The 23,540-nt window shown below is 35.6% G+C and overlaps 1 protein-coding gene across 1 annotated transcript; it reads left to right on the top strand.

The window, feature by feature from the left end:
* The first annotated feature begins 364 nt into the window (after nt 1–364).
* On the top strand, nt 365–22,287 carry pwp2h (PWP2 small subunit processome component). Its single transcript, XM_067403240.1, has 21 exons — nt 365–495; nt 717–829; nt 972–1,066; nt 1,653–1,752; nt 1,836–1,979; nt 2,225–2,360; nt 2,999–3,270; nt 3,900–4,043; nt 4,789–4,859; nt 4,940–5,076; nt 5,151–5,299; nt 6,387–6,534; nt 6,801–6,951; nt 7,057–7,237; nt 13,675–13,822; nt 18,894–19,002; nt 19,116–19,181; nt 19,351–19,569; nt 19,675–19,825; nt 21,557–21,631; nt 21,804–22,287. Exons 1-21 carry the CDS (start codon nt 478–480, stop codon nt 21,970–21,972), a joined length of 2,796 nt encoding a protein of 931 aa, XP_067259341.1. The 5' UTR covers nt 365–477; the 3' UTR covers nt 21,973–22,287.
* Nucleotides 22,288–23,540: the final 1,253 nt, after the last annotated feature.

Below are 23,540 nucleotides of genomic sequence, written 5' to 3'. Positions count from 1 at the left end.
TGGACATGTTAAACTGTAACGTTTCATTTTATGCACGAACGTAAAATTTAATTGATTTTGTTCAGCAGTTTAGTTAGATTAGCAGGGGCTAACATAACAACTTAGATCGCGTTAGATATTGTATACGTGTTTAATAAAAATAGAAGATGCCATCTACAAATTATAAATTAAAACACATTTAGAGTGAAATATATCCCATAATCAATATAAATATTACGTCTCGCCCAACTCCACCACCACCACCACCACCGTTTGTACCTGTTTCTTAGCGCATTTTTTTTATTCTATATATTATATACCTTTCGCAATAATCTTTGGGGGATTTTTACGTGCTAGGGTAGGGGGCTTTTAGTTTGATAATGATCCGGAAGTGATCGTGAACATATGTCCGTTCATGTATTTAGAGGTTCTCACGTGTTGAACGATGCTTAGTTTTGATGCTTGATTGATTGTTTATAACTTAATATCTCAGAAAACATGAAGTTTGCATACAAGGTATGGCAGTCGCTATTTTATTTGTGATGTTCTTGTGAGTAATTGTATTGTTTTTACTTTGATATTTTTGTGAGTTCTTGCCTGCTGGTTTACGAACATTTTTAGAATATAAAATAAAAATATTTTAAAATGAATAAAATAGACAATCAATTGTTTGTCTTATGTGTACGTTATGCCTGAAAGAGAATGTTTGAATTTAACTTGTTCGCATTTCCTTCTAGTTTTCCAATTTATTAGGGGCATTTTATCGCCACGGGAACCTGTCTTTCTCTAAAGATGGGAATTCTGTCATCAGTCCTGTTGGGAACCGCATCTCCGTCTTTGATCTGAAAAAGTAAGTATCTCTATTTCAAAACTTTGAAACACACTGATTTCATAGCCTGTCTAAGTGAGTTTGTGAGCTGAAAATACTCTCATTTACAACTGAAAGGTATACTGATTTAAGCTGAGGAATGTTATTTGTCGTATTTCTTCAGTAACAGATCAGAAACCTTACCAGTGTCCACCACAAAGAACATCACCTGTTTTGGAGTCTCTCCAGATGGGAATCTTGCCATACTTATAGATGAAGGTATTGAAAAGTCCAACATTCTCCATGCATTTTTTCTGTCATGTGCTGCCTTTGTTCAAAACTTAATAATTCAAAATCTAATTTGATCCTGAGAAACCAGTTTAAAGATTATGAATCAAAGAAAGGTTGTATCATAAAATCCTAATGAAATGTAATATTGAAGATTCTGCACCTTTTCTGTGTCAATCAAGTCAGCGAATTTGTGACATCAACCATGTTAACTCCCAGATTTCCTTGCTTCCAAAGAAGCACAAGGTCTTTGGAACATTTTCAAATAATGCTGGATAACACAGATAATCAGGTTTAACACAGTCTTGTGGCGTTCATGCCGGCTCAAGTAAATGCTAAAAGTAAGATGTAGCAAATACTAAGAAAATATGAAACTAATTGTAATGTTCAATATTTCATTCAAATTAATATGCTAAAAATTTATTTTATAAGGGAAAAACAATGTAACGAATGAGAAAGACAGTGAAGTCCAAAACTCAGCTTGTTTTATGCTTACACTAAGTTGGCAAAAATGTGGCGTTACAGTTTGTTAGTTTTTGCCAAGAAAGTTTAACAATGTTTGGTGAATGTGTTTCAGATGGAGCAGCGATACTGGTCAGCTTGGTCACTCGGGCAGTACTTCACCATCATCACTTCCATAGTCCTGTTCACAGTGTGTCCTTCTCCCCTGATGGAAGGTCAGCTATTACACACTTGCACACGCAATATGACTTTATTCATGAGTAACTCTTATATCATGTTCCTTTATTTTTTTTTATAGGAAATTTGTAATAACGAAGGAAAATGTGGCTCTAATGTATCACGCGCCTGGAAGAAACCGAGAGTTTAATGCATTTGCATTAGACAAGAGTTATTATGGACCATTTGATGAAACAACTTGTATCGACTGGACAGATGATTCCAAGTGCATAAAAGCTTTTTTTTCCTATATTTTTTATTTTCTTTGACGTATGAATGTGGCCAAACTTCCTTCCTTTTTTTTTTTTTTTTTTTTTCCTTTTTTTTTAAACAGTGAATTTTATATATATTTTTAATGCATTAACTTAAGTATGAATCACGTGTTTTCTGTTTGTCTATTTTTACATACTGTTTTTCTATGGTACCACCATGTAATCAATTACACTCTCATTCTCCTTCACTGATAACTAGGTGCTTTGCTGTTGGTAGCAAGGACATGACCACTTGGATCTTTGGAGCAGAGAGATGGGCGAATCTCATCTACTACTCGCTCGGTGGTCATAAGGACATCATAGTGGGCTGTTTCTTTGAGAAGGGCAGCTTGGATGTAAGTTTGTATAAAGTGTCTGCTGCATTTGTGTAGCACAGGGGTAAATCAACTAGCAGCCCACCAACCCCTTTCATTACAGTTTTATCGTGTCCACAGTATTTTGTACCATATTGTTGTATATTAAACATTAAAAAAGGCATAATAGTGTAATTCATTGCATTTGTCTGCCTTGGTATATATGGCAACATTGCGATTGCAATTGCATTTTTTTCGAAATCTGTAAATAAAATAGATTATTGGAGCATGTTTTACAAGAAAGTGAAAATTAGTGAAATTTTGTAGTAAAATAACATTTATTTCGATGTGTTGCTTGGCTTTTCTTTGTAAAATTTACTAACAGTTGAGTGAAAATTGTTTCTTCTCCACTTTTTTTTCAGTGTAGTATATCTTCTAATTAATCAGATCAGTTGCAAGCTCTTTTAATAGGACTTGATCAGTCTCAACATGTGGGAGAGTTTCTCTTTCATTATAATATTCCAAACTACTGAATCTATTCTTTGAAAGCTTTCGGGGTAGTGTCATGAGTGGCTGAGCTAGAAAGGAATACTGTAATTACTGTGAAGTTTGTTTTTGCAGTGCTCTAATGACATACTCAACTATGGCACCTTTAAGCTGCTTTTCATTTATTTTTACAGATGTACACAGTAAGCCAGGAGGGCACTTTGTGTGTATGGGAAAGTGACACTGAGCTCGAGGGCTTACAGAAGGGTCCGAAATACTCTGAGAGAAAGAAGATGGAGGAGGAGAAAAAAAGAAGAGATGAAGTAGGGGAGGAAAACAAAGATGATGATATTGTGGAAATTGTAGGCAAGGATGGAGAGACCAGAGGAGATGTGATTAAAGGAAGCGCCGATACACCCAAAGAAGTGGAAGGCATCAAAAACGTTCGCTATTCACAGAGGAGCAAGTGAGTTTGTCAGTTTGTCTCTCAAATTATTCCCATCTCTTTAATCTGTTGGTCAATTCTTAAGACCTGTCCACACAAAGAGGAATGTCTGGTGCGAAAATATGGTGCGATTAGCTTTTTAATTGGATTAAATCGCAGTTAATGCATCTTTTCAAACTAAAGCGAACAATTTGCATGACAGATTTTTTTCACAGAGGTATTAATCATGATTGCCAACTACAAAAAGTCCCTAAATGTCACTAGATGATGTCATATGCTAATTAACGTATTTGTGATGTAATTGTATTTTGCAATATTTTGAACAATGAACAAATAATTAAATGCAATAATGACCAAACATAAGAAAATTAGTAAAAAAAAGGAGGAAAAAATGAAATGGTGTATTTTAACATCTTGATAAGCAAAATAACATACTGCTTTCCTTGTGTACTGCTGTATTTCTGTGCTTCTGTAAGCAGCATCTACTGTCAGAGTGATTATTCTGAACAGACAAATTACAGGCTGAATAGGCTGAATTTTCATATTATGTTGGTCTGAACAGGCCTTTAAACTGATTATAAAGCATGGCAAAAGCCCTCATGTGTCTATATTAACATGCAAAATGTGTTTCTAATATTGCATTTAAACAGACATTATTTTAACAAGGAAGGTGATTTCAACAAGTTGACAGCGGCTGCCTTCCACAAGAAAACACACATCCTTGTGACAGGTTTCGCATCTGGAGCTTTCCACCTGCATGAACTGCCAGAATTTGACCTCATTCACTCACTCAGGTTTGCCATACATTTCAAGTGAATATTTGTCAGATATCTCCAGTTGGGCTGGGTGTCAGTTTTTAGATGCAATTGGGATTCAGGATTTTGATTTGTATTTTGGGCATATTTCAGCTATAATGTCCTTTTTACTTGCATTAAAAAAAACTATTCTATCTCAGCTAATGCTGTAAGTTATACTGGGAACCTTCTAACTTGGTATGTTAGAAGAATTTTAAAAATACACTTTTAAAAATGAACAACAGATACCAAACTATGCCATTAATTTGCCGTTTATTTAAACATTAAATAATCAATTCAAACAAAAAAAACTTCTCTATGAATAACAATTGACATAAATCTTAAGTATGTGTCACAGCTTGTTTGAAGAGTTTAGAATGTCTAAAATTAGAATGTCAAAGTGTTTTTCTAGTGATTCATTAAAAAGACAATCGTTTTTTTTTTTTTTTTTTTTTTTGTGAATCGGACAGCACTGTTTACACTGTTATTGTGTGGAGCCTTACCAGGACATCATAATAGAAATTTATATTTCATGTAAAGTAAAAGATCTTTGGGTTTTAGTAGTCATTATAGAAATTGCTCAAATGAATATCTCTGCACTTTTACCCAGCCTCAACCTCCAGAGTATTTTGTATTTCGATTCTCATCTGTCTTCAGTCTCAACCACTATTGTTTGTGCCTACATTGCTGTGGCTTTATTTCATGCTGTTTATTGAATTGTAATATAGTATAGTATCACATCTAGTATTTCAGATCAGAGGATTTCTACCATTGCTATGAATCCCACTGGTGACTGGATTGGCTTTGGCTGTTCAGGTATAATTCTTACAACTATGTCTTTTTTCATGAGAGGTCAACAGTGTGCTTCAATTTCTTGCTTCTGTTTTATTTTAAAGGTCTGGGCCAGCTGCTGGTTTGGGAATGGCAGAGTGAGTCCTATGTGTTCAAACAGCAAGGACACTTCAATAACATGAACTCTTTGGCTTATTCACCTGATGGTCAATATCTTGCTACCGGAGGGGATGATGGGAAGGTGAGTCCTCTAATGCTAGGTTTTTGTTAAGGGAATAAATAAGTGAGAGATTAAGTTAAACTGCTGCTTTCCAGGTAAAAGTGTGGAACACCAATAGTGGCCTCTGTTTTGTGACGTTTACGGAACACTCCTGCTGTGTCACCAATGTTGCCTTCACCTCCAGTGGCTTTGTGGTGGTCAGCGCCTCACTAGATGGCACTGTTAGAGCATTTGACCTTCACAGGTATGATGTTATTCATTTGAACTACATACTTGTGCAATGCTGTTTTCTTGGGTTTCCTCTATAATATTTGTTTGTTTTGCCCTTATTTTAGTTATTTAAATTAATTTACTTTTTATCATGTAAGGCAGCAACAGCAAATTAACACATAGCCGAAACAGAAAATACAAGTTTTTTCAACCGTTTTAGGGGGCTAAAATCATTGACAGAAACCGTGATGTTTTATTAGCACTTGCATTTTGCCACTTTAGCAGTGTCTTATGGCTAGGTTGATGATATCAAATTTCCCCATTTTATTCAATATTCATTTTGGCAAATGAATATTGTTACTTAAATCCCAAAACCATTATTTTAATCTATGCTGTTTTCAGCTGATGCTTAAGAAAAACTTTACTAAACATTATTTGTTGCACATCTACCGTCCAATAATCACAACTTACTTCGGCCAATCGCTTTGATAATTTAAGGAACGAAATTCTGAGAAAAAGACATGAAAATGCACTATCCAAACATAAATGGTTGTAATTTAAGAATGCTTTGGAATATAGACCTAAGTCAGTATACAAATGTGACATTAAAAACAGAGATGCTACACTGCTAACTGTTGGAAAAAAAGTACCTTTTTACTGGAAAAGCTTGTTTTGAAAGCAGAGCTCTTCTCAAAGCTATAAGTGTTTAGAGTGTCACCGTCATAATGAACCTTATAGCAGCTAAAGGTTCAACATCTCATAGCAACACTCAGCCATGTTTCATTAATGAATGATTCAGCGTTTTTAACAAATCGGTTGAGTAAAAGATTCAATTGTCATCAGATGTAGCTTTGCACACTGCCAGCATCTAGAATGATTTTGATCAGCATTTTCATGTTCATATCAGCGGGCTCTGTCAACTTATATTTTACATTTTTTTTTTTTTTTAGTTTATCAATTGATAAGATTTTGTAGTTGTTGCATACATGTGCACCCCTTGAAAGCCTGAGACCACACACACACACACATATATATATTTATATATATATAATTTTTTTTTTTTTTCTGGACACAGATTACAAAATGTGGTGCGTGGTGCTGAACTCTCTCTGTTCACTCAGGTACCGGAACTTCCGTACCATGACATCACCACGACCGGCCCAGTTCTCCTCACTGGCAGTGGACAGTAGTGGGGAGCTGGTGTGTGCAGGTTCTCAGGACTCCTTTGAGATCTTCCTATGGTCCATGCAGACTGGACGACTGCTAGAGGTCAGACACTGCTGAATTAGTGTGCTCATTATCTGACAAATGCATGTGTAACAACATATACAGTTGTAAGATTATGTCAATAAACAGTTTTTTTTTTTTTATTAATTTGTGTAATATAAATGATACTGTAGTTACTGGCTAGCTTAATGTTAGGTTTGACTTTTTTTTTTTTGGCCCAGTGGGTCCATAATTTTCTTTCTCAGCCAAGAATTTTCATTTTGTTGCATCACTTTGCACTTTCGAGTAACTCTTTATTGCTGGAGCAGGTGCTCAGTGGTCATGAGGGTCCGGTCAGCAACTTGTGCTTCAGCCCAGTCCAGTCTGTGCTTGCCAGTGTGTCATGGGACAAAACTGTCCGGCTGTGGGACATGCTAGACAGCTGGCAGACCAAAGAGACACTACGGCTCAACTCTGATGGCAAGTTCACAAAGTGACTGTTAATGTGAAACAATTCAGAGAGAAATAGAAATGTAATGAAAAGGATGTGTTATTTATAGATGTCTTGCACCTGTGCTCATTCAGGACTGGCTGTAACGTATTGTCCTGATGGTCAAGAGTTGGCAGTGGCCTCTCTGGATGGTGAGATCACATTCTGGAACCCTCAGACTGGAGGACAGACTGGCAGTATCGTTGGCCGCCATGACCTGCAGATGGGACGTAAAGAGATGGACAAAATCACTGCTAAGCATTCTGCCAAGGCAAAGTAGGTCACAGATGGTAGCAGAGGGGCTTGGAAATGGACTCCAAATTCTTCTTAACATACAGTAAATGCTCAAAAAAAAAAAAATTGTTAGCCTAAAAGTCATTTACATGCAAAATTATTTAATTAAATTTACCTTGAAATAATGGTTCAACGGATCACAAAAACTCACAGTTCGGATCATATTATGGTTTTTGAGTCATGGATTGGATAATTTTTTGTATTAGCAAGAAAAAAATATTTTGGCGGTAACTTTGCTTTTGCTAAAGCACACCTTAAAGCAACATTTGGAACTTTTGCTCACGGTTCCCCCATGTGGTTGATAAGAGCAATTGTCTGTTATCAGTGTCGTAAATACAGGTGTTGGTTATATAATTAGAATATCATCAAAAAGTTGATTTATTTCACTAATTCCATTCAAAAAGTGAAACTTGTATATTATATTCATTCATTACACACAGACGGATATATTTCAAATTTTGATGATTATAACTGACAACGGAGGAAAATCCAAAATTCAGTATCTCAGAAAATTAGAATATTGTGAAAAGGTTCAATATTGAAGACACCTGGTGCCACACTCTAATCAGCTAATTAACTCAAATCACCTGCAAAGGCCTTTAAATGGTCTCTCAGTCTAGTTCTGTAGGCTACACAATCATGGGGAAGACTGCTGACTTGACAGTTGTCCAAAAGATGACCATTGACACCTTGCACAAGGAGGGCAAGACACAAAAGGTCATTGCAAAAGAGGCTGGCTGTTCAGAGCTCTGTGTCCAAGCACATTAATAGAGGGGCGAAGGGAAGGAAAAGATGTGGTAGAAAAAAGTGTACAAGCAATAGGGATAGCCACACCCTGGAGAGGATTGTGAAACAAAAACCCATTCAAAAATGTGGGGGAGATTCACAAAGATTCGACTGCAGCTGGAGTCAGTGCTTCAAGAACCACTACGCACAGACGTATGCAAGACATGGGTTTCAGCTGTCGCATTCCTTGCGTCAAGCCACTCTTGAACAACAGACAGCGTCAGAAGCGTCTAAAGACAAAAAGGACTGGACTGCTGTTGAGTGGTTCAAAGTTATGTTCTCTGATGAAAGTAAATTTTGCATTTCCTATGGAAATCAGGGTCCCAGAGTCTGGAGGAAGAGAGGAGAGGCACACAATCCACGTTGCTTGAGGTCCAGTGTAAAGTTTCCACAGTCAGTGATGGTTTGGGGTGCCATGTCATCTGCTGGTGTTGGTCCACTGTATTTTCTGAGGTCCAAGGTCAACGCAGCCGTATACCAGGAAGTTTTAGAGCACTTCATGCTTCCTGCTGCTGACCAAATTTATGGAGATGCAGATTTCATTTTCCAACAGGACTTGGCACCTGCATACAGTGCCAAAGCTACCAGTACCTGGTTTAAGGACCATGGTATCCCTGTTCTTAATTGGCCAGCAAACTCGCCTGACCTTAACCCCATAGAAAATCTATGGGGTATTGTGAAGAGGAAGATGCGATATGCCAGACCCAACAATGCAGAAGAGCTGAAGGCCACTATCAGAGAAACCTGGGCTCTCATAACACCTGAGCAGTGCCACAGACTGATTGACTCCATGCCACGCCGCATTGCTGCAGTAATTCAGGCAAAAGGAGCTCCAACTGAGTATTGAGTGCTGTACATGCTCATACTTTTCATGTTCATACTTTTCAGTTGGCCAAGATTTCTAAAAATCCTTTCTTTGTATTGGTCTTAAGTAATATTCTAATTTTCTGAGAAACTGAATTTGGGATTTTCCTTAGTTGTCAGTTATAATCATCAAAATTAAAAGAAATAAACATTTGAAATATATCAGTCTGTGTGTAATGAATGAATATAATATACAAGTTTCACTTTTTTAATGGAATTAGTGAAATCAACTTTTTGATGATATTCTAATTATATGACCAGCACCTGTACTGTTGCTATATAAGCTTCCCTGTGGGCAGTGCAATACACGTGAATTTGTTGACTAAGCTGATGGAACCAGCGAAATGCAGAAACCTCATTTGGAAACCATGTCCACCGACCAGGTAAATTAGCCCGTGTTACACTGTTCTACAAATATTATATAGTTTTATTTATTGTTACTCCAGAATTACAATGACAAAAAGAATGGTAGTATGTTAGCCTATTTTTTTTTTGCTCCCATAATTCATATGTAGCATTGTTTGCCAATTGTTTGTATAATTTGTATAATAGAATAATGTATAATATAATAGAATAAAATGTTGTCCGCATGGTTTTGAGACTTATCATTAGATTATCAATTAGATTGTTTCGTCTTATAGTTAGCTGTTGGCTAACTCCACCCAGGCTACGAGTAAAATATGTGACGTATGCCGTAAAGCAGGTCTCTCTCTTCCCGCTGCAGGGGATGGGCGGGACTGTGTGTACTGACCCGAACACGAAACTGGCAGAGTGTGGTTGTAGATGCTAGGAGGCTGCTCAGGTAGCAGCAGCAGTAGAATTCGTTAAGTGTTGTTCTACCACTAAAATAATTTTAGGGACATTATTTTAAGGTTGAAAAACTACATAGTGTTGCTTTAAGTAGTCCGATACCACACCAAAAACTGTTTTGTAGTTTGATTAAAGGATTAGTTCAATTTCAAATAAAATTTTCCTGATAATTTACTCACCACCATGTCATCAAAGATGTTCATGTCTTTCTTTCTGCAATCGAAAAGAAATTAGGTTTTTTTTTTTTTTTTTTTTTTTTTTTTTTTTTTTTTAATGAAAACATTCCAGGATTATTCTCCTTATAACGGACTTCAATAGCCTCCAAATGGTTGAAGGTCAAAATTCAGTTTCAGTGTAGCTTCAAAGGGCTTTAAACAATACCATACGAGGAATAAAGGTCTTCTCTAGTGAAACGATCGGTCATTTTTAAAAAAATATATAAATGTATATACTTTATATAAACAAATGATCGCCTTCCAAGTGCTTCCGCCATTTTCGTATTCTTCAAAAAGCTTACGCTGTACTTCCTATGCCTTCCCTATTCTACTTACGGATAAAATGGAACTGGCAGTGCGTTTGTTTCGTAAGTAGAATAGGGAAGGCGTAGGGCATACAGCGTAAGCTTTTTGAAGAATACGAAAGTGCGGTTTTGGCGGAAAGATGTGAAAGAGGAGAGCTAATGCTGAAAAAGTATTATTTGTATTTTAAATTAATTGTGTTTAAGTCAAGTCACCTTCATTTATATGGCGCTTTTTACAATACAGATTGTGTCAAAGCAGCTTTACATTGATCAATGCAGGCAGATCAAAAGCACTGTTGAATAAATGTCAAGGATACTGTTGAATATCAAATGTCAAGTCAAATTAAATTAAATTAGGGCTGCACGATTAATCGTATTTTATCACGATAACGATGTCTGCTTCTCTCGATTGATTTTAAATAATCGTCACGATATTGGCCCGCTCTATGAAAATGAACATAATTTGGAAATATTGGAGGTAATATTAGGAATTTCGCTGTTTTATCTTTTGAAGTTCCTAAAGGTTTTACCAGTTTTCATAATGTTGATCAGCTAGAAATGATTTTTCTTTGCTTTACGAATTTGCCGGGCAATTTGAATCTGGTTTGTCTTATTGCAAACGAATTGTGTTGCTTTTAAAATCTAATGTGAATACATATTACAAAGCGCTCACCAAAACCATGTTTTGTATTGATTTACCATCTAACGAAGTTATCATAGTTGGTTAAATTTAAGTCTTTGTGCCACCTACAGGCCTTTTGGGTGAAGTGTAGGTTGGTAAAGAACTTGCAAAATAGCCATAGTTACATTACTCTTTTGATAGAATAAACATGATTAATAATCGTGATTATAATTTTGAGGAAACTGTGGCACTGGCTGTCGTGTTGATGATGTCTTCACAATGAATGATCTAGTCGACTCGATCTCTGCTGATACAGGGCTGCGTTGTGGTCGTGTCAAGGCACCGGTCCTCGGTCTCATCTGGAAACGGCCCCGAATCCGGTTGGCTACGGTAAACCTCGGGATAAACAGAAAGACTAATATTAGCGTAGATGCCATTCTTTTTCTGATGTAACAAGTACATCTGGTGTTATAGGAAGTGTTCCCTATAACACTAGATGTGTTTATTGAAAAGCATTCACAGGACAGTAAATTAGAGATGAAGTATTTAACACTTGACTTTAAGGATGGAATCTTTAGACAACTTATGATTCAATTCTGTATTGGTTTAATGAGTTACAGTGTCATTACAAAATTATTCTCAGGGTATCTTAATTTTTCTGCAGCACTCTAGGGGATTAAATCTTTGGTGATCTAAAGGGACTTTTCGTTTTGTTGACTTACATTTTCTGCCTCCTGTATTCGCATACATATAAATGGAAGCTTGTGAATTTCGCTTCGTTCCACAGTTCGGTGAACTCTCACCTGCATATCTCTATCACGTGATGATGTGTGACCAGTATAAGGTTATGTCACGTCTTGGCCTCTTTGCTTAAAAGAACGCAAACTATAGATATACATGATTGCAGCAAAGTGGAGTAGATTGCATATTTTTATATTATATATTTTTTAGAAAGATGCAGAGTGTGACATCATATTGTGCCGGCTGCAGTGTCCATAAAATTTTCACATGTTTAAAGTCTAGTGCAGGGGTTCTCAAAATCGACATTCAAAGGTCCAAATCTGAATTTTCATCCAAGTCAAAGATCCGTTACAATTGGTTATTACAAAATGTTTTTAATAAACATGCATAACATGCACTAAATTTCATAAATCAACACAATTTTTTTTTTAAAATTAAGTGCCTTTTGCATTCAAAATACATTAATAACAAATGCAAAAGTGGCAAAACAATAAAAGTGTCAGCATTTTTTATGAACAAAACAAAAGAGGTAGGCCAAAAGTAGCATGGTGCAAACTACAGAGCAGTCCAATGTGAGAAATTTTACTGTCTGTCTTAGGGCTGGGCGATATGGCTGAAAACTGTATCACGATATTAGTGTTTCATATCGGTCATACCGATAATTATTGATATTTTTATGACCCATTTAAAATGAGGACCAGGAGAAAAATATTACATTTAAACATTTTTATTTTAAACTTAACCTTCCTCTGATCATAATCCCCTCAGTTATTAAAACAGAAATGTCAACAACCATGGAAAACTCAAATAATTACAATGTAAACATAAGTAGGGTGACCACCCGTCCCGCATTTTGCGGGACAGTCCCGAAATTAGGAGCTTTGTCCCGCAAGACTTAAGTAGTGTCACGCATTTCATTTATGTCTGTAATTTTTTTTCATCCCTGAAATTACAATACCACAGTAAGAAATATAATAAAAACTGTGAGCATTTAAAAATCTATTTGTGCAGCCGTCATAGTCTAGCTGTGAAAATAACCAACCAGCGGAATCATAGAGAGAGGTTTTCCCGCTGATGACAACAGAGTGGACAGTGCAAAGAGCAGGCCTCATCAAAGTCGGTAAACACAACTACACCAGCAAGGCATTTCATCTTCCATACTGGATAAGAACCTTAAGTGCTTCTCAAAGCTGCCCAAATCGATGATTTAAATTTTAAAGCATGTCATCCATCTTGATGCTAAATCTTTCCAACGAACGGCGGCGATCAAGCGCCACACGGAAATGGTCGAGCACCTACAGAAAAACGAGATATTCTCCATTTGTTTTAACCAATACAAAATTGCGAAATTCAGACACGACTTTCTTCTCACGTTTATATTTCATTTAATGTGGGTTCTATGGCGTTAATTATATAGAAAAATGTCGAGAGCGCATCAAATGCGCGAGCAATCTCCACTCAAAGGCGGATTCCCTTGCACAAAACTGGACGCGCGCGCGCTTTCGCTCATATATTACATCTGCGCGCAAAATGACCGCATACCTCTCTGTCCAATCATCTTTGAAAACTCTGTTTTCTTCTACTTTTCTTTTCCTGGAAACTGACATCCTCACCCATCCAAACGCTCACTGCGGTGAAGTGTTGCCAGATTACCCAGCCCGATTTTGTCAAACGTCATACGCTCACTGGATTTCATGACAACGATGTCACACAGGAAAACTTTAAATATCTCACCTTCGCTTTGATTTCGGACCATCTCCAAAAAAGACAAAATAAACAAATGATTTACGTTACAAGTTTAAAATGCATTTTTAAAATGCAAAGTAGGAAATCCACACTTTTAATCCTTTACACACAGTTAGTGCTCTTGAAACAAGAAATGGAGATGGGTCCGAATTGTATTCCCTCCAGTCTGACTTTTTTTTTTTGGTAATCACTTTGTGAATCCCTGAATTAACAACAGAATGAATTCTGAGTTCTGAATATTTCCACCCCAAATAAACTTGTTTTACCCTGCTGAACCTAGGTGTTAGTTAACAGCATTAAACACTCATTTCCTCTTTAACTGATTTGTAGGTCCTTCACCTCCTTGTGCTACTCGGCGGATGGTGAATCGCTCCTTGCAGGTGGGCAGTCAAAGTTTGTGTGCATTTATAACATCAAGGAACAAGTCCTGATGAAGAAGTTTGAGATCTCCTGTAATCTCTCTCTGGATGCTATGGAGGTACATGCTTGTTAGCAGACTTGCTTGTTTGTACTGCAGATGTAGACAAAACTCCTATTTTGATCATATTAAGATAATTTCTTTAGTAAATTAGTTTATTAATAGTGATTGTAGACTAATATTTAAAGGATTAATTCACTTTCAAATGAAAATTAGCCCAAGCTTTACTCACCCTCAAGCCATCCTAGGTGTATGACTCTCTTCTTTCTGATAAATACTCTCTGATATATTTTAATAAATAGCCTGATGCATCCTGGGACCCACGAGTAAGAAAGTGCTTCCATCCACATCCATCCATCATAAACGTGTACTCCACATGGCTCCGGTGGGTTAATAATGGCCTTCTGAAGCGCGTTCGCATGTTGAATATGGAAGGCGGAATCTGGTGTAAGCTAGATATTTTACTTAATAACATGTTAAATATGGATTTTTTTATTTTTTTTACACAAACGCATCGCTTCGTTTCAGAAGGCCTTTATTAAACCCCTGGAGCCATGTGAAGTACACGTTTATGAATGGATGTGGATGGAAGCACTTTCTTCAGCTCGTTCACTGCCATTATAAAGCTCGGATGCGTTAGGATATTTATTAAAATATCGAGTGTTCATCAGAAAGAAGAAAGTCATATACACCTAGGATGGCTTGAGGGTGAGTAAAACTTGGGCTAATTTTCATTTGAAAGTGAACTAATCCTTTAACTAACTTATTAAAGGGGTCATGAACTCATCTTTTGACATAATAGATCATTGTGTGATTAAAAACATACTGTAAGTTTTATAACTCAGAAGGTCCTTGTTGGTCCAAAAACAGCTATTGAAACCAAGCTTCCAAAATGATTTTCTGCTTCTGGGTTTTATTACATAATAAAGATGAATACATCAGCACAAGATGTGCCTACACAAACATTAAAGCCTGCTGCTTTCATCATTGACCCACCTATTGATGTATTAGTAAAGTGACGGGCAGGTGAAATAAAACAGGATCGTTGGACTCAAAATAACATTACTTTTCAATGGATTCTAATGTTTGGAAGGCGGTTGGTTGTTTTCAGTTATGTGACTGTCTCAGTAGAGCATTTTGTTTGTTTGTTCTATTAATTTTAATTTGGATTCTTTGGTAAAACCATCACACTTTGACACAGGCTTTGCAAACAGACTTTTGCTTTTTAAAAATAAAATTAAAAAAATAAATTGTGGCAGTCATAAATTTAAGTATTTTTATATTACTGTTGTTCTTTAAAATAAAATTTTATAATATATTTATTATTGAATAATTTTGTACAGTACAAGACTAGTGTTACTATAATTTCTTTATTTTTTTTAATTAAATAAAAGTGTTTATAATTTTTTTTCTTTTATAATTATTATTGTGTAGTTATATTGACTGGGTTCCATTAAAAATCAACATTGTGGATGTGACCCGAGACAGTTTAAATGGAAAGATTTTGTTGTTTAACTGTTTAAAAACAGAGCAGTATATAGGAACAAGAAAAAAATCACTAAATTTTGGGTTAAATCCTGCAGTCTTACACACTTGCGATCACAGTTTTTATCAGGAAAAAAATCACAATTAGATTTGTTTTCCTAAATCGTTCTGCCTGTTTTTTAATGAAATTGTGCACATGCAGTTTCATAGCCAGTAAAAAATATTTATTAATATTTGTATTCATAAATGTTAAATTGTCAAGTTACTGGCTAGTTTAGACCCTGGATGTAAGCGTTCGTGAGAGTGCAGAAATTGCATTGCAATTGCGAGACCATTGCGTTTGTGCGCTCAAAAGACATGACTGTGATACAATACTCGGCACTGCAACCTTTCATGCAATGGAAGTAGATCTGATTGTTATCAATAATTTTAAAGGGATAGTTCACCCAAAAATGAAAATTTGATGTTTATCTGCTTACCCCCAGGGCATCCAAGATGTAGATGACTTTTTTTCTTCAGTCGAACGCAAATTATGATTTTTAACTGCAACCGCTGCCGTCTGTCAGTCAAATAATAGCAGTGATTGGGAACTTGAACAATAACAGTCGAAAAAACTTCCATAAACAAGTCCAAATTAAACCCTGCGGCTCGTGATGGCACATTAATGTCCTAAGACACGAAACGATCGGTTTGTGCGAGAAACCGTATTTATATAATTTTTTACCTCTAATACACCACTATGTCCAACTTCGTTCAGCTTTCGGCTAGTGAGGTCTGATCGCGCTCTGACAACGGAAGTGATGTCTTGCGCTCATTGAAGTATATGGGCGAGACATCACTTCCGTCTTCAGAACGCGTTTTTTGACCTCCCTAACAGGAAGCTGAACGAAGTTGGACATAGTGGTGTATTAGAGGTAAAAATTATATAAATAATGTTCGGTTTCTCGCACAAACCGATCGTTCCGTGTCTTAGGACATTAATGTGTCGTCACGAGCCGCAGGTTTTAATTTTGATTTGTCTAAGCAAGTTTTATTTACTGTTATAGTTGAAGTTCCCATCTACTGCTATTATTTGACTGACAGACGGCAACGGTTGCAGTTAAAAATCATAATTTGCGTTCGATTGAAGAAAAAAAGTCACCTACATCTTGGATGCACTGGGGGTAAGCAGATAAACATCAAATTTTCATTTTTGGGTGAACTATCCCTTTAAAGATTAGTTAATCTCAGCAGCTGTTACAAAGTTCCACATACAATACATATTTGATATGCAAAGATGTTGCCAATAATAGCAGTGGCCATTTACATAAGTCTTAAAAGAGACCCGTCTATTTAAACTGGGCTAAAATCCTACTAACATTTATAAGTGCATCTCGGGAATAAAAAAATAAATGCAGTTCATGGCCCCTTAAAGGGTTAGTTCACCCAAAAATGAAAATTATGTCATTAACCCTTATAGGGTCTTTGGGGTCTGCACAGACCCCAAACGACGTTTGCTCAAATAAAAAAAAATATTCTCTTTGTCCAAATGACATGAAACTTTGTACAGTTGTTAACACTTTCTAGATCTACAAAGAAAAAAATTGGAGTGATATCTTGTTTTTATGTTAGTGTAAAAAAAAGGGTCACACTCAGGGTCTTCGGGGTCTCCACAGACCCCAGGCAATAAAATTTAATTTTGTTATAAAATAACTGCTTTTTAAAAAACAAATGTAATTTTACTCTGTTTATTAATGTTTTTACTTCATATTTGTGCAGTTTTTGGAGGATTTCTCGTATCTTTTAAATTTATATAAATAAATAAATAAATTAATATTTTTACAAAAACAGCTTTTTATGTAAAATTCCCTTTATAAAAGACCCACATTTCTAACTTTCATTCATGGGGATAACATGGATAATTTGACATGGTTTAGTGTAAGATTTTTGCCCATCTTTTGAAAAATGCAGTTTTAAAAGTAAAAAAAAATCACTTTTACCAGTAGATGGCTGCAGAGCTCCACTATTTGTTATGTGCTATTTGACTGACTGAAAGACATCTTTTCATAAGTTTTTTTTTGTTGGATTCATATCTAAATGTTATGAAATCACAATTATAACAATAAAAAATACTTTTTGTCAAAGTTTAGCATTTTTTGTGCTGAAAAAAATAATTTTTCCAAAATGTTGATTTTGAGGATGAATTTTGTCCATTTTCACAGTGGAGTCTCATCATAATGTAACAATATTGAAAAACTATTTTTTTTCATTACAAAAAATGCTAAACTTTGACAAAAAGTACCCTTTATTGTTATAATTGTGATTTCATAATATTTAGATATGAATCCAACTGAAAAAAACTTATGAAAAGATGTCTTTCAGTCAGTCAGATAGCACATAGCATATAGTGGAGCTCTGCAGCCATCTACTGGTAAAAACGATAGTTTTTTTACTTTTAAAACTGCATTTTCCAAAAGATGGGCAAAAATCTTACACTAAACCATGTCAAATTATCCATGTTATCCCCATGAATGAAATTTAGAAATGTGGGTCTTTTATAAAGTGAATTTTACATAAAAAGCTGTTTTTGTATAAAAACCTATTTTAAAAAAATATTTTTTAATTTATTTATATAAATTTAAAAAATATGATAAATCCTCCAAAAACTGTACAAACATGGAGTAAAAACATTAATAAAAAGAGTAAAATTAAATGTTTTTTAAAAAAACAAGTATTTTGTTACAAAATTGCATTTTGTTGCCTGGGGTCTGTGGAGACCCCGAAGACCCTGAGTGTACTTCCCAAACGAAGACCGCATAAGGGTTAATGACTCACCCTCATGTCGTTCCAAACCCGTAAGACCTCCGTTCATCTTCGGAACACAGTTTAAGAGATTTTAGATTTAGTCGGAGAGCTTTCTGTCCCTCCATTGAAAATGTATGTATGGTAGACTGTCCATGTCCAGAAAGGTAATACAAACATCATCAAAGTAGTCCATGTGACATCAGTGGGTTAGTTAGAAGTTTTTGAAGCATCTAAAATACATTTTGGTCCAAAAATAACAAACTACGACTTTATTCAGCATTGTATTCTCTTCCGGAATCCTTTCCATTGAATTGATTCCATTGAATCTTTTCATCTGTCGGCGTTGGTAATGCAGTTTTATGTCGTTGTTTTTGGCGATTAGGACATCCGCGACATGCACACTTACGCTCCATTTTAAAAAAATATAGCAATACCAAAATACAAACAATGTAGAATAGCTTGAATACAGCGTGCGTCTCCCTCAGACTTTAAATGAAGCTCGGACGCACCAGATAACACATCAGCACAACACTGCAGAGTCGTGAACCCGGATTGACAACAGACCCGGAAGAGAATACAATGCTGAATAAATTCGTAGTTTTTGTTATTTTTGGACCAAAATGTATTTTCGATGCTTCAAAAACTTCTAACTAAACCACTGATGTCACATGGACTACTTTGATGATGTTTTTATTACCTTTCTGGACATGGACAGTCTACCGTACATACATTTTCAATGGAGGGACAGAAAGCTCTCGGACTAAATCTAAAATCTCTTAAACTGTGTTTCGAAGATGAACGGAGGTCTTATGGGTTTTACACTTGCCTATATAGCAATTCTGACACGTTCTTTTGTTTTCAGGAGTTCCTCGACAGGCGTAAGATGACCGAGTTTGGTAATCTGTCTTTAGTGGATGAAGGCACAGGGGATGGAGATGGAATAGAGCTCAGTCTTCCCGGAGTCAAGAGAGGTGAGTCCACTCCTTATTTATCATTAAACCAGTTTAGCTAAGCATTATGCTTTTAAGAGCATTGAAAGTATAATTGGATATAATTTTTACTCCTTTCTCTCCTCATCTCTCAGGTGATATGAGCTCCAGACACTTTAAACCAGAGATCCGTGTTAGCTCTCTCCGCTTCTCACCTACTGGTATAGTTTTTGTATATACAGTACAACACATTAAGAGTGATATACTGAAAGAATTGATATGATGTACAATTTCTTATATTTAACCATTCAGCATTTAGTTTACCAAGACTTCCCAATATTTTCATTAAATAATGAAAGGAATGAAGTTTTGGCATTCTTCTCCATTCAGGACGCAGTTGGGCAGCAGCCTCCACCGAAGGTTTGCTGATCTACTCTCTTGACGCTTCACTGGTGTTTGACCCCTATGATCTGGACATGGATGTCACACCAACAAGCATACGGCGGCAGGTGAAGAAAAAAGAGTGGGCATCTGCAATTTTGCTGTCTTTTCGCCTGAATGAAATGCCACTCATAAGAGAGGTTCTGGAGGTAGTGCCTTATGACCAAAGTGCGTTCCTTTTTAAAATACTGTTACATCTGTTGTGATTTCTTGCCATATTCAAAATTCATAATTTTGTTGTCATTCTTTACATATTATTGTTTGACATTTCAGTTACAGTGGTATGTAGCTCACTTCCAGATGTGTATGTGGATAAGCTTCTAAACTTTGTGGCCACAACATTGGAGAAGTCCAACCACCTGCAGTTCTACCTCAGCTGGGCTCAGTGTCTGCTCACCTTACATGGACAGAAGCTCAAGAATCGGTCAGCAACATAACTCTTTTCAGAATAAGCTCACACTGGTTATTGAAATCTTGCTGTTTTTATTTTTTTTTTTTAATGCACAATTGTCAACCTCAACTATTCAACTGTTACTGAAGTAATTGGACACATTTTTTTGAAAGAAGTTTCTTATGCTCATCAAGCCTGCATTTATTTGATTAAAAATAGAAAAAACAGTAAAATTGTGAAATATTATTACAATTTAAAAAAAGTTTTCTATTTTAATATACTTTATAATATAATTTATTTCTATGATGCAAAGGTTAGTGCAAACAAAAATGAAATTTCTGTCATTACTCACCATGATCTTATTCCAAACCCGCAAGACCTTCATCTTCAGAACACAAATTAAGATATTTTTGATGAAATCCAAGAGGATATTTATCTCCAATATAAAGCAAAAAAATTACCAAAATTCAAGTTCCAGATAGGTAGTAAAGACATTGCTAAAATAGTCAACAAGACTATAGTGGTTCAACCTTAATGTTATAAAGCAACGAGAATACTTTTTGTGCGTAAAAACAAAACAAAAATAACGACTTTATTAAACAATTTCTTCCCTACCTTCAGTCTCCTACACAGTTGACGCAGTGCAGCGCTTCCGTGTTTACGCCTGAATGCTGGCTCATTATTGGCCGACACTGTTCGCGTTAGCACCACGATGCATGTCAATACTGAGTCGGCATTCTGATGTAAAACCTGGAGCTCTGCAATGTATTTTCAACGTAAACTGCATAGGAGGATGACAGAGTACAGAGGAAATTGTTGAATAAAGTCGTTATTTTTGTTTTGTTTGTTTTTGCACACAAGTATTCTCATCACTTCATAACATTAAGGTTGAACCACTGTAGTCACTTTGACTATTTTAATTATTTCTTTACTATTTTTCTGCACCTTGACTGGTAATTTCGTTGCTTTCTATGGGAGATAAGAAAACCTTGGATTTCATGGAAAAATATCTTAATTTGTGTTCTGAAGATGAACGAAGATCTTATGGGTTTGGAGCGATGTGAGGGTAAACTAACCCTTTCAGTGTCATGATCCTTCAGAAATCATTCTAAGGATGTTTTCACATCTAGTTCATTTAACCCTTTCAAACGCTCTCAGATAGATTCACTGTGTATATGTGAACAAACCAAGTGATCTCGTCTCAGACCCCCCTAAAAGGACCCAAAAGCAAACTGTACTCAGACCACCTCCAGAACTTTAGTTCTTACTTGAATGCTACCGTTAAATAGTTGTTAGTGCTTTGTGAATGCTTTGGCTATACATGGCAACTGAGAGCAACTCTCTCTTATGTGTATCTAACTCCACTGTTAGTCTCACATTTCAAATGATTGTGTGTAAATTTTGTTTGTATTTTCAAATTACACAAACTCTCAAATTACTTGTATTTTAATTAATTTTTTTACAGCAGTATTTTGTATTTTATTTAAATACATTTGATGAGTAATTATTTGTAATTTGTAACTTAATACTTTTTGATGTATTTGTGCCCATCTCTGCATGCATACATGCAGAGGCTCTGTTGTTTCTTTTGATATATCGCATGTTCAACTGGTACCTTTTTATTTAAAAAAAAAAAAAAAAAAAATACTTGCAGGGAAGAGTTGAAGATACATACTTTTTGGATCATATATAGATTAAAATTTTGCAGGGCTATATGCAGAGTATCAACATTTATCTGTTGTTGGCTTTGTGTCTCATTTTTAGATCTGGAGCCGTACTGCCTACTGTACAGCAGCTGCTGAAGAGCATCCAAAGACACAGTGATGATCTGTCCAAACTGTAAGCTTTTTTTCATTTACAAATTTCTAAAATATGTATGCTTGTACAGGTATTTATGTATGCATGTATTTTCCTTTCTTAGTAATTTTGTGGATTTTCAAATTAGTTCAAGTCTCTTCTTATACACACTAGATATTCATCAGAATTAAACATTGTTATGTTTTCTTCCCAGTTGTGACTGGAACATTTACAACATTCGCTATGCTACTGCTCTGTCCAAACAGAGAGGGATGAAAAGAACAGCAGCAGAATCCCTAAGTGATGAAGAGGATTCATCAGAGGAAATGGACTCTGTGGGTGATGAGGAGAATATGATGAATGAGTCTGTAATTGAAAACTGAAATGCAGATCATAAATACTTCAACTGAAATTTTACAGAGCCAGCACATCACCCAAATAAATGGAAAGCAGGTCAGGGCTAGGACAAGGAACAGAGAGATGTTTTGTTTCGTTTTATTGTTCTGGTGTGTGTATTCTGTTGATGTAAACATAGACTGACTGTTCAAACCTGCTAGAACTGGCATGATGCATTTTAGATATATAGAAAATATGAATATAGGCTCAACTATTGATAAACCTGTTGATACTTTTTTATTCTTGTATGCTGAAAGATGTTTGGTGTTATTGTAAAAAATAAATTGATTTAAATATAGAAAGTGTTGTTTTACTGTAACAATGTTGACCTGCTTAAGAAATAAACAGCCAGTGAATGTTTTTAAATTAGAATAGTCCTAGCTTCTCTAGATGACCCAATAATTCATAACGAATAGGTAGTAAATCATTGAACATGAGATTTCCCAAAGGATACCTGTAATGATTTATGTCCCATTTATCAGCAGCTGTAATTAGGGTTGTAACGGTAAGATTTCCACGGTATGATAACCGTCTGAGTAAATATCACGGTTTCACGGTATCACAGTATACGGTATTAAACAATCAATAATTATTTATACCATCAATTAAAATGACCAATAATTTAATTAAAATGTTTGTTTTCTTTATTCAGATTTCAATAATCAAAAACAATCAAATACATTTAATAAATGATTATGGATTAGAAGATCTTTTATTAATAATTAAAATTCAAAATTCTGCTTTTACTTCATTCTTCTTTATTTTTTAATACAAATATTATCAAAAATGATGTAAATGAAATTAACTTTTTTATTATTATTTTGAGAAGTACATTCTATTTAACAATTATAATAAATTTCAGTTTCGAGTTAAAAACTTCGGGTTAAAAAGGTCTTTTATTTTGACGGGATGTAATGAAGAGCTTTGAGTTTCAGTGTATTTGACAATGGTTTTTCTCAAATAAAATGATGAAATGCTCATTAAGCGCTATCTCAGAGCAACCTTGAATATGTTTGTGTTCATGTCCTCTGATAACGAGACTTCAAACACTGAAAAAACAGTAAGAGCGTCGCGCATACTTAAGTATGTAGTACAGGAAACAGCGCAGCTCATTCACACAGGCAGACACGCAAAACAAACGGATATATTTATACAGCAGTCTTTTTGCGCTTTAATATTCACAGAGCCCGCCTAGGCCATTTGATTTATAGTACAGCTCTGCTTTCGTTTTATTCATCAGTCCAACAAATCGCGCGTTTTTACCTGACATTGCTGCGTTATACTGTACATTCCATTTTCATGACTGGATCCCGGGATTCTCTCTCCATCACGCACATCATACGACCTAAGTTATAAACGGAACATACCTGCATCTACACGGATGGTGTTCTCGAATATAGGTGAACATGTTCGATGTGTTCCTTTTGCAGGTAGGCCTACTTTGCGCCCACATTGTTTTTGGATATCTACACTCGAGGACAGCCCCGCGTTTGTTTAAAGTATTCCCATACTACAAATTGTAACTTATTTTTCAACGGGGCATAGAGAGGTAGCA

This window comes from Chanodichthys erythropterus, chromosome 12, assembly GCF_024489055.1.
Source record: "Chanodichthys erythropterus isolate Z2021 chromosome 12, ASM2448905v1, whole genome shotgun sequence".
Lineage (NCBI taxonomy): Eukaryota > Metazoa > Chordata > Actinopteri > Cypriniformes > Xenocyprididae > Chanodichthys > Chanodichthys erythropterus.
The sequence above is the reverse complement of the archived record's forward strand: the minus strand, read 5'-3'. Positions and strand labels throughout refer to the sequence as shown.